Source organism: Panthera onca, chromosome A2 (genome assembly GCF_046562875.1).
Source record: "Panthera onca isolate mPanOnc1 chromosome A2, mPanOnc1 haplotype 2, whole genome shotgun sequence".
NCBI classification, from domain to species: Eukaryota; Metazoa; Chordata; class Mammalia; order Carnivora; family Felidae; genus Panthera; species Panthera onca.
In genome coordinates this window covers 65,526,856-65,539,028 of record NC_138340.1, presented here as the reverse complement: position 1 = coordinate 65,539,028, position 12,173 = coordinate 65,526,856, and the positions used below count along the sequence as shown (strand labels likewise).

Below are 12,173 nucleotides of genomic sequence, written 5' to 3'. Positions count from 1 at the left end.
CTGGTGGGATGTCACTCATCAGTCTCACTGTGACTTTTAGAGGTAATGTGGCAATGTGACTTCTTTCACCCTCTGATTGCTTGCAGTATTTGCCTTCTGTCTTTGCGTCTAGGCAGCTCTACTAGGATGAAAGTTGATTGCTTCTTCGTGCTTATTCTCCTTGGGTTTCACAGAGCTTCCAGAATCTGTAATTTGTCACTTGTCCTCAGTGTAGGGAAATTCTTACACATAATCTCTCCAAAGTTTGCTTCTGCACATTCTTCCCTCCCCTTCTGGGACTCTGCACAGGTGTTGGGTTGTCCCTCCCAGCGCCCATGACCTCTGATGCTCTTCTGTATACCTGCCACCCATTCTTTTTTGTTTTTAGTTTTTTTTAATGTTTATTTATTTTTGAGACCGAGAGAGACAGAGCATGAGTGGGGGAGGGGCAGAGAAAGAGAGGGAGACACAGAATCCAAAGCAGGCTCCAGGCTCTGAGCTGTCAGCACAGACCCTGACTCGGGGCTTGAACTCATCAACTGTGAGATCATGACCTGAGCCAAAGTCGGATGCTCAACCGACTGAGCCACCCAGTTGCCCCCCACTTCCCTCCATTCTTAAAATCCCTATGCTCAATCCCTATGTACAATTTACCCCTATTTATCGTTCACGAAGTCTTTCTCTAGTTATGTCTGGCCGATACATGAATATGTCATGTTCTTGGTTTAAAATATTGGAAGGTTTTAAGTTCTTATTTTGAACACTTGTAGATTAAAGAGAAAATAACAAGGTTCATATACAGAGACCCCCCTCGTCCCTTTCACCCAGTTTCCCCCCGTTGTTACAGCTTGCACACGATAGTGCAGTAACAGAACCCGGAAGCTGACATTGTGTGCGTGTAGTCTTATGTCATTGTCACGCGTGTAAGTTCACGTCACCTCCCCCCACCCCCACAGCCAGGATGCAGAACTTCTCCATCACCACAAAGATGTCCCCTCCCCACCTCTTCACACACGCTAATGCCCTGCTGTCCTCACTTTGAGCGTGTTATACACACACAATCACAAAGCCTGTCGCCTTTTGCAGCCGGCTTTTCTCACTCGGCATAATGACCTTGAGGTCTGTCCAGAGTGTGGCATGAATCGATACACGGTTATTTTTACTGACTCACAACAGCAGTTTGGCACCACCTTCTTGGTAACCCAGCCTGTTTAACCATTTACCTACTGAGGACATCAGAGTTGTTTCCAGGGTTGGGTGATTGCACATAAAGAGTCCAAAAACACAAAACTGAAAATAAAGCTTCCGTGACCATTCACACATAGGTATTTGGGTGAACGTATGTTTTCATTTCTCTGGCAAAAATTCCCAAGAACGCAATTGAGTGTGATATGCTAGCTGTGAGTTTATTTACCTTTTCAAGAAACTGTCAAACTGTTTTCCAGAGAGGCTGTACCATTTTATGCCTCTACCAACGATGTGTGAGGAATTAAGGCTGTGCGTCCTCAACAGCATTTGTTATTCACCATTTTTAAATTCTAGGTGTTTTGGTAGGACAGTAGGGATATCATCGTTTGCATTTCCCTGATGACTAATGATGTCGAACATCTTTCGGTGTGTTTCTTTGCCACCCATATGGCCTTGGCAGTGAAATGTGTCTTCATGTCCTTTGCCCATGTTTAATTGGATGGATTAATTTTAAAAAAATTTAACGTTTATTCATTTTTGAGACACAAAGAGAGACAGAGCGTGAGCAGGGCAGGGGCAGAGAGAGGGAGACACAGAATTAGAAGCAGGCTCCAGTCTCCGAGCTGTCAGCGCAGAGCCTGACGCGGGGCTCGAACCCATGAACCGTGAGATCGTGACCTGAGCCGAAGTCGGACACTCAACCGACTGAGCCACCCAGGTGCCCCAGCTCTCTCTTTTTTTTTTAAATCACCAAATAGTATCTCATTGTTTGGATGTACCTATTGAAGGACATTAATATCCCGCACCCACCTCTGACTCAGAGGTTTTCCAGTACCATTGAACAATTACCTCGATCTGATACTATCTACCTGGATAGTGGACTATTCGATCATACAAGACTGCCTCACTTCAGTTGCCAGTTGTAACTCCAGGTTGTCACCTGTCACCTGACCAACTGCTATAGATCAGAAATTCCAGCGACCCCCTCCCTTGGGTTTGATTAATTTGTTAGAGCAGCTCACAGAACTCAGACATCTTACTTGCTAAATCACTGGTTCATTAGAGAAGGATAAAACTCAGGAAGGACCAGGTGGAGGAAACATGGCGGGGGGCAAGATCTGGGGAAGGGGCGTGGAACTTCCATGTCCTCTCCTGGTCCCACTGTCCCCAAGTCTCCACCTGTTCACTGGCCCTCAGGTTCTACCAACCCGCTTTTGGGGTGTTATAGAGGCTTCATTACATAGGCATGACGGGTTGAATCACGGATCATTGGTGATTGAACTCAATCTTCAACGCCCTCCCCTCCCTAGAGGTCAGGGTTGGGACTTAACAGTTCCAATGCTCCAGTAACAGGATTGGTTCCCTTGAGAGCCAGCCAGCATCCTTAGGTGACCTAGCCGCTTCTCATTAACATGACAAAAGACGCCTTTATGGACTTCCTGGCTTATTCAGTTCCAAGGGTTTTAGGAGCTCTGTGCTGGAAATGGGGACAAAGACCAAATATATATATATTTCTTATTATAAATGACAATATCACAGACATCTCGGTTGCTTCCGAATTTCGGTAATTATTTGAAGAGTGCTATGAGCATCAAGTGCAGGTTTTTGTGTGGACACAGGTTTTCAACTCACCTGGGTAAATGAACAGGAACTCACATAATTACTTGGTCGTATGGTAAGAGAATATTTGGTTTTTATGAGAAACCGCCAGACTCTTCCAAAGCAGCTGTACCATTTTGCATTTCTATGAGCCATGAAATCAGAGTTACTGTTTTGCCACATCCGCACCAGCATTTGGTGTTGTCGGTGTTTTCGATTTTAGCCGTTCCCATAGGTGTCTGTTGGTGTCTGAAAGTTGTTTTCATTTCAGACTCCCTACCGACGTACCCCGTAGAAGATTTTGTCGTATGCTTATCTGACGTTTGAATATCTTCTTTGGTGAGGTGTCAGTTCCGATCTTTCGCCCCTGTGTTAGTTGGGTTGTTTATTTTCTTGTTGGGTTTGAGGACTTCCTTTTGTAATTTGGATACCAGTCCTTTATCAAGAGATGCGTTTGGCAAATATATTCTCCCAATGGGTAGCTTTTCATTCTCTGCAATGTCTTTTGTGGAGCAGGAGTTTCTGATTTTCCTCAAGTCTGTCTCATCAATGTTTTCTTTCTTGGATCCTGCCTTTGGTGTGGTGGCCACAAACTCATCGCCGCACTCAAGAGGATGTAGGTTTTCTCCCGTGTCATCATTTAGGCATTTTACATTTTACATTTAGGTCTGTGATCCACTTTGAGTTAGTTTTTGTGAAGGGGTTAAGGTCGGTGGCCAGATGCAGTTGTATTTTGGGCTTTGAATGTCCAGTCATTCCAACACGATTCACTAATGGCAGGGATATTAGTGGGAGGCAGATGATGTATTATTTATCCAAAATGTTCCCTGCTCCCTTTTGCCCATTTATGTGCTCCTTCATTAGGATGTGAGCCTTTACTTACACTAGAATTTACATTTAAAAAAAATTTTTTTTTTAACGTTTATTTATTTTTGAGACAGAGAGAGACAGAGCATGAACGGGGGAGGGGCAGAGAGAGAGGGAGACACAGAATCGGAAGCAGGCTCCAGGCTCTGAGCCATCAGCCCAGAGCCCGACGCAGGGCTCGAACTTGCGGACCGCGAGATCGTGACCTGAGCTGAAGTCGGACACCCAACCGACTGAGCCACCCAGGCGCCCCATAAATTTTTTTTTAACGTTTATTTATTTTTTTGAGACAGAGAGAGACAGAGCACGAATGGGGGAGGGTCAGAGAGAGGGAGACACAGAATCTGAAACAGGCTCCAGGCTCTGAGCTGTCAGCACAGAGCCCGATGCGGGGCTCGAACCCACGGACTGCGAGATCATGACCTGAGCCGAAGTCGGCCACTTAACCCACTGAGCCACCCAGGCGCCCCTAGAATTTACATTTTAATTACAATCTTATATGTACCTGGCTTCGTGATTAGTTAATTCTGTGTGCCTTATAACGGCAATACCAAAAACCAATGGTGTACTGAATGATAAGATCCCCCTCACCCATTTCCTCACCAACGTCAAAAGCTCTAATTTCTCTTAGTGCTTTTTTTCTTCATCTTTGATGGAAATCCAGATAGGTCTATGGAGTGATACAGTGATCCAGAACGTTTTAGGGACGAGAAGTAGTGAAAGACTGAGTTTCATCTTATTTCATATAGAATTTTGTGGTCTTCCCTTGGGAATTGTGAGAAAAAAAAATTCGTATTGTCCTTATTTGAATATGCTCTACAGGATGTTGTCCCGAACACATATGTATTCATCACATATTCGTGATTCTGCACCAAGGAAGGGAGATCAGAACATGCGTTCATAATTCAGTGGTGGGATTTCGGAAGGCAGCGTAGCATTTCACTTTGGCCACCGCTCTGTGCCCGTGACTTTGCGAGGACTTTGCAACAAGGCATCCTTTGGAGGCATTTCAGAGGGGCCGAAGCCTTTGTCGGGACATTTTAGGAGGCAACTACCCTGAGTACGTTTTATAATCCTTGTCAGTGGGCTCTCAGGCAAATGGTGGACCAAGTTGTGGTCTTAGCAGCAGGTGCTGGATACGTCCACTCGTTGTATTTCACAACTTACCCTGATGGGATGTGTAATAGTCGCCGATTCATTCACGTGTATTGGGTAACCGCTGCATGCCGGGCCTGTGGGCTGCGGATGACGGGGCCCTTGAGAATCTTATGGGTCAGACAGAGACGCTAAGTGAACAGTCATTCGCAGAAGGTGCAGCGTGATCAGGGAAACAAGCAAGCCAGTCGTTGTCACCATGGGAACACGGGGATCAGGAAAGAGTTGCTATGGGAGCCAGTCTTGGAAAAGTGAGGGATGTAGGCTGAGCCGGGGCGGGGGTGGGGTGGGGGTGCTGTTCATGGGCTGCTTGGGTCACACACTCCAGGGAAAGGAAATAGCGATGAGAATGTATTGCATCCAGCAGACCGAAGGGCAAGACAGGCTCAGAACTTGCTAGAGCCACGAAAGTTGCACTGTGACGTGATCCCAAAGTTCCCGCTTCACACACCGTGTTGCACTGCTGTCCGCAGGAGAGCGGGGAGATCACGATGTGAGGTCCCAGAAGCTGCGAGGGTCTTCACCGCCCGGGGCAGGAGTGTACGGAGGGGTGTAGGAGGCGGGCTGCAGAGGCAGTGGTGAGGAGATCATGAGGGGACGAGCGTGAGGAAGACGGGCCTTCCCTAAGGGCAACACATAGTCACTAAGGGAGTTTTTAGCTGAAGAGAGACACAGGCTGATGAGTATTTTCAGAACCCCTCTGGTGGCAGAGAGGCTCAGGTGGGCTTTGAAGCCTGGTGGGCAGAGCTCGGTGATGAATTGGCCTCCGGTGGTCTGTCCGTTATCACAGAGGCCTCAGACTGGGTGACTGTCTTCAGTCGGCATCAATTCAAAGTTACCCTACAAAACGACCCCCACACACGGCAGTGGCCTCCCCGGGGAGGGGGCGAGGTGGTGCAGAACACGGCGGGTGTGCAGAAATGAGCCCAAAGTGTGTGCCTACGCTCAGGGAAGAGGCCTGGTAAGAAGGGGAGATCCAAGTATTTGGGGGAAGACCACTCAGTGTCAGGAAGAACACACCCCAGTTTTATTTTCCTGAAGGGAGACTGGGCACCCGACAGAGGCGCCATGTTGGAATTTGGCTCTCGAGCCCAAGATTCCGGCTAACGTTTGAGGGCACCTGTGGCGGTCTGGCAGGAGCCGCAGACGCGGGCTGATCCCATGTTTCAGAGCACAGGCAGGTTTGCGGGCTCCTCCATAGGCACCTCCCTCTCTGTCCAGCGAAGGTCCGGGCCTTTAGGCCACGCGTGTGCCGGCCCCTCGGGGACCAATGAAGGGTGGGTCCCTTTCCCCCCATGAAGGGTGGTTCTTGGTGGGAAGGTACACGTTCCCCAGTCTCTGCACTCTCTGGTCAGCGCTATACACACAGAGGGAAGGGGTGTGATTAACCCTCCAGGGGAGACAGGCGAACGCTTTGGCTAAGAGATCGCAGGTAAGCCGTGTGCTTAGGGGATAACGCAGGCAGCGCTGACAGGCACAGTCCCCTTCTTGTGGAAGAAAAGATTACGACAAAGGCACAGAGGCCTGAGAGGTCACAGGAGGCTCGAGGACCTGCGGTAGGTTTGGTATCTTAAACGGATCCCTCAACCAAGGGACCCCGAAGCCAGAGAGAGATCTAGAAGGGCTGCAGCTTGGACTTGGACGTATCGCCCGGTTGTTCCGTTGAAGCCGTCCATCCGGTGGGTCACAATTCTGAATAACAACCACGTGCATAATTCTGAGATGCAGACCCAACGCCTTCCGTACATTTGCGAAGTGACTGCAGACGTCTCAGGATCCGGGGACCTCTGCTGAGAGCACGGGCACGTTTGGCAGGTCTGCACCGGGGCCGATCCACGGACTTGCGTGGGGCTTGTAACAGTCTCCCTTTCTTCCCTGTGGGGGTTTGCGGTCCTTAGAGCCGACTTGACAAGGTCCGGCCATGGGCAGAGGGCTGTGCCCCCAGTGCGTGTCAGAGCCACGGCAACGAGGGCGGGGAGGCAGGTCTGCCCCCGAAGGGGACGTGCGCCTGGGGCCGCAGAACCACTGCGGGCTCTCAGGGGAGGGGTGCCTGCACTGTCCCCACCCTCCCTCCCCCTGCACAAATGTGATTATGGCACCGAGGCACAGCCCAAATCAGGTTAGCGTCACTGAGCTGAGCCGGGGTAATCAGACCCCGGAGTGGAGCAGGTGCTGGGCTTCTGGGAATTAGGACGAGCTGACCGTAGCCATCTAGAACACAGCAGGCCAGGCTCTGCCACCTGCCAGCCCGGTCCTCACTGCCCGTCCACGGGCTGGGTCAGCGGGGGGCAGGGGGGACCCGGCCCGGCTCAGGGCGCCAGGCTCTTTCTGTAGCTGGCAGGACAACGAGAGTTCATCACACCGGGGTTCATAATGCTGATCTGTTCCCGCCCCTCTGTGTGTCCACGATCCCCTGGCAAGGACTCACTTAAGCCACCTGTAAAGTACAGATCGTAGACCTACCCGGCTCCTGCAGCTCTTGAGGCCCCTGTGTATACTCTGCAGAGCCCCAGGCCAGGCCTAGTCAGTGCTCAGCACACCCACCCGCTTGCCTCCCAACTGAGGTCGCGTCCAAGACGAAGCAGGATTTTATTGTTTTTTTTTTTTTTACAGAAACGCTCCATACTCAGGACAAAAACATCAAGAATGAAGGTTTACCTTATGGGACCCAAAATCGCATCTTAAGACACAAGCACTATTGGGGCGCCTGGGGGGGGGGGCTGAGTCGATTAAGCGTCCAACTTCAGCTCAGGTCGGGATCTCATGGTTTGTGGGTTCGAGCCCCATATTGGGCTCTGTGCTGACAGCTCGGAGCCTGGAGCCTGCTTCCGATTCTGTGTCTCCCTCTCTCTCTCTCTCTGCCCCTCCTCTGCTCGCACTCTGTCTCTCTCGAAAAAAATAAGTAAACATTAAAGAAAAAGTTTAAGAGACAAGCACCATTAATATTTGGTGGATATCATCTCAGACACTCTCCTGTGCAAATGGTCACAGATAGAAAATAATTCTCACAAGGGATATTTACCATATATGTTGTCTTTTTTAAAAAAAATGTTTTTTAATGTTTATTTATTTTCAAGAGGGAGAGAGGGAGAGAGCGCAAGCAGGGGAGGGCAGAGAGAAGGAGACACAGAATCCAAAGCAGGCTCCAGGCTCTGAGCTGTCAGCACAGAGCCTGATGCGGGGCTTGAACCCATGAACCGTGAGATCATGACCTGAGCTAAAGTCGGACGCTTAACCGCTGAGCCACCCAGGCGCCCCCCGTATATGTCATCTTAAAAACACAAGTGATTGCATTTATTTCGATTAGAATTTGTGGAAAACCAGATGAAACTGAAGGCACTGCCGAACAAGAGACAGGTCGTTCCTAAGAGATGGTTAAGATTGAGAAAAATATGTGACACACAATAGCAGGATGGTTGAGCCGTTCTGTGGTTTTTTTTTTTTTTAACCTGTATAATTGTTTGCTATTCCTTTAGCGACACGAAGCCTTTTAAGCGTCTCGGGTTCTATCTGCCAAACTGGGTGCCTTAGATGAAGCATTTTGGTCTTCAGTTTTAAATCAGGAAGCAAATGCAAATACAAGGGGAAAAGAGCACGCTGACCTGAAGTCCCATTAAATGAGTCATCTCGTGAAAATGAGGCGACGCGGAGGGTGGGTGACGAGGGGGCGCGTGCGGCGGTGGGAAGGAAGGGGGCTGAGGCACCACGATGTGGTGCATCTAGACCCAGTGGGACCTTGTAGGCTGGGCAGGCCCACCCCCGATGCCTTTGTGCTGTAAGTGGGCAAACAGAAGTCCGGCTGGCTGCAGGTGAGAGGCAGAGGTGGGCCTCCAACCCAGGTGTTTTTGCCCCAAGTACATGGCTTAAATGTCGGTGTATTCATCGTGCATTTTTGTTTTCTGTATGTCTGAGGCTTTGACACCTTAAGGACCTTGCTGACCCTGCAGGGACAGCCCCTCCCAGGACTAGCCAATTCCTGGAGATGGTAATGGGTTGCCTTTCACCAAACTAACCAACCCAGAGCCCACACCCCAATCCATCTCCTCTATGGGGCTCTTCCTCTCCAGGCTTCTACCCCCCGCCCTCATCACCCCAGAGCCAGGGACACTAGGGACAGCTAGGGACAGCCTCCTTTGCCTTGGGGCCCATTGAAATTGATCAAAACAACCAACCCTCCACCCACTCACCCTGCCTCACCTGCTTCTTCCTGTGGGAACCGCAGGAAAGGTTCCCGTCCATGCTGCCCCTCTCCCTGTGCCTCCTGATGGTCCTACACCTTCCCCGTGTGGCCCTGCGTGGCACAGCATGGCCCCGCCTCTTGGGAACAGCACGGAAGACAAGCTATCCTGCCAACGGTACTAGGTTCCCTATCTGTTGGCTTCACCGCCCCTGAATAATAATAGAGCACTTGAAACACTCTGTTCCCTCTCAGGGGCCCAAATCCATTGCTGAGGTGAGTCCTGCCAGAGTCTGGCCAGGGCCTGCTTTGGAATCACTCCCTGCCGCTGGGCAGAGGACAACTCTGGTCCCCAGGCAGCTACTGTTTGGCCCAGGTGACCGTGTGAGCAGCGAGCCAGGACTTGTCAGCTGAACCATCCTTGGGGCAGGTACAATGCCTCCTTGGCAGGAGCGCTTTGATTTTCTCTGGCAAATTGGGTTCTCAGGTCAAGTGCAGGTGGCCCTCAGTGAAATGAAACCAGAAGGGCCTCCGACCAGGTTCTCAGGTTTACTAGTTTGTGCGGGTTTCTGCCCTTTGTGTCTTTACGTCTGTTCTCAGGGCCCGTGGCACCGCCGGGGTATTCGTGGGGGCTCGGGAAAGAGCTGAGTTGGATTCTCAAATCAGATTGAATGAAAATTCGCACTCTTGTCACACCGAGGGAGAAATTTCATCATCCAGATGGCGCTGGCGTCGTAAATCAATTAGGCCCTTCGGTTTCATAAACACATCGTGCTTTTCGTTCACTTGGCGAGTGATCGGTTCCTATTCCATGTTCAGCAAAGTGCAAACTCCTAGCAATACAAAGAAATAAGATGCAGAGGGTGCTTGGGTGGCTCAGTAGGTTGGGTGTCCGACTTTGGCTCAGGTCATGATCTCGTGGTTCATGAGTTCGAGCCCCACTGACAGTGCAGAGCCTGCTTGGGATTCTCTCTCTCTCCCTCTCTCTCTGCCTCTCCTCTGCTGGCTCTCTCTCTCTCTCTCTCTAAATAAATAAACTTAAAAAAAAAAAAGAAAAGAAAGAAAGAAGATGCGAACTGACCTGGCTTCAGCAGCTTCATGGGTCCAGAGAGACAGCCGTGGGTGTGGGGAAACCGGTCAGACGGTATCTGTGTTATCACCATGTTCCAAGGTGCTCAGAGGCCAGGAGCGGCCACAGGAATCGGGGCAACATTTCCCACTTGTGTGACCAACTGTGCCCAACGCTTTCTTGGAGCACACCTTTAAAAATTGTTTTCAGCATCTGTAGGGCTTTCTCATGAATCTAGGTAGAGCAAATCTGCATCTTTGAGGGTTGAAATTCCCTTCGGAGTGGTGCCATTTAGAAGGAAGGAGAGCGCATGAAAGCTGGTGGGCAGGACTCCGGGTCAAACTCTTGGGGTGGCTCTGAGCTGCCCGCGAGGCTGTTCCAGGGTGGTCAGAGCAAGGTTCCCGCTGTTCTGCCGTGCACTCTGCCACACGCACCAGACTAAGACGGAGCTCCACACCTCCCATTCGCAGAAGCAACGATTCGCCATAACTGTAGTTCATATACATGCTCTTATTGGTCAACCAGAGCACAGGAGACACGGTCCGTGGGGCCAAGGGCTTCATTCCTGGATGCACGGGGAGTCCCGTGCAAATACTGTTTCCAGCCTCGCAGCCTAGTTTTCTGTGTGAAGATGTCTCTCCACCTGCTGGGAAGCTTCTGTGCGAAGACTTAAAGGTACATCCACAGATTCGTATCTTCAGCTAGCGGATGCTGATCGAACACCGAATCCGAAGCTCTGGGCTCGACCGGGGCGGGGCAGTGGTGGTGCATGAGGATGTTATGACCGTGACCAAAAAAAGGGAATAAAAAGAGGTCTGCTTTTTACTCTCCAGGTGGTGGTTACGCTGGGGACCACGTCCTGCTGCTCATTCGACAGTCTCTTAGAAGTGGGTCCGATCTGTAAGTACCTGATGGAGGTTTCTTTCGGAAAATGTTCTCAGTGTAGGAAGATATGAGGGGAACTCCTTCTCTGGGCTCTCCTCCTTCATAATATTAATGACATAAGTCATATGAGAGAATAATATGATTAAAGAGTCCAAGGCATGTTACAATATAATGTAATATGAACATAAAAATAACTTTATATGACGATGGTTTGCCGAACTCTCCTTGTTTTTTTTTTAATGTTTAAAAAAATTTTTTTAATGTTGATTTATTTTTGAAAGAGAGAGAGACAGAGTGTGAGCAGGGGAGGGGTAGAGAGAGGGGGAGACATAGAACTCGAAGCAGGTTCCAGGCTCCGAGCTGTCAGCACAGAGCCCGACGCGGGGCTCAAACCCACAAACCGCGAGATCACGACCTGAGCCAAAGTCGGACACTCAACCGCCTGAGCCACCCAGGCGCGCCTGCTGAACTCTCCTTGTATTTGCAATAGCACACATCTCATTAGCTTAAAGTGCACAAGCCCAGAAGGTGGCCCTAACTGGACAAGAGCTGAGCTTGGCTGAACCTGTGCCTACACACTGTCTCCAAGAAAAGGTCCTTCTGTGTGTACGGAAGGGCTGAAACGTTATGCCACCCAAGGGAATAAACTCGAACTCTTGGACCGAGTCCCCCAAGGCTCATGGGGAGCCTTTCAGTTAAGGCTTTCAGTTAAGTCTGACGTGTCTTCTTCTGGAATGACTGAGAGTAGTGAAGCAAATGACCTAATGTGTGTAAGCAAATCAACACCAAAACCCTGGATTTCTCCGGAAAAGAATCTGCTTCCTGTGCTCTTCGGGGCCGCTCTCCTTTCTGCCCCCCCACCTTCAGCACACAGGTGGTCTCCTGGGGATGACATTTCAGAGACTCCGAAAGATAGAACGTGAGTAAGGGCTCTGTTTCTAAAGGTTCCCCTTCCACACGCGGCTCTGGGCACGCAGCAGGCCCAGGAGTGGGTGGTCAGGTGATGGAGACCTTCTCTTGGGCAGGGGCACGGGCTCATGACCCCTCCCCCATCCTCGGGGCATGGCCCCCCCACTCCTGTGGCTCTGGGGCAGCCGCCGCCTGCCCCAGGACGGCGGAGCTGATCATCCAAGCGGTCTGGGCTCACATGGAGGCTGTTCAGGGCCCCTGATCACGATCACATCTTGGTGGCTTATGCTAGACAGCACTCCACCTGTGGGCACTGGCCCCATCTGCATGACCCCGCCTCTCCTC

At 50.6% G+C, this 12,173-nt stretch overlaps 1 protein-coding gene and 1 long non-coding RNA gene across 3 annotated transcripts in view; both read left to right on the top strand.

The window, feature by feature from the left end:
• The window catches only part of LOC145713013 (uncharacterized), a 344,480-nt gene that overhangs the window by 40,471 nt on the left and 291,836 nt on the right, over positions 1-12,173 (top strand). The gene's annotated exons all lie outside the window — the stretch shown is intronic.
• Positions 1-12,173, top strand: part of DDC (dopa decarboxylase) — an 84,286-nt gene that overhangs the window by 35,251 nt on the left and 36,862 nt on the right. For both annotated transcript variants that reach the window (XM_078442609.2, XM_060632130.3), the window contains one exon: positions 10,868-10,934. In XM_078442609.2, coding sequence (XP_078298735.1) covers positions 10,868-10,934 — 67 coding nt within the window. The remainder of the gene's footprint in view (positions 1-10,867; positions 10,935-12,173) is intronic.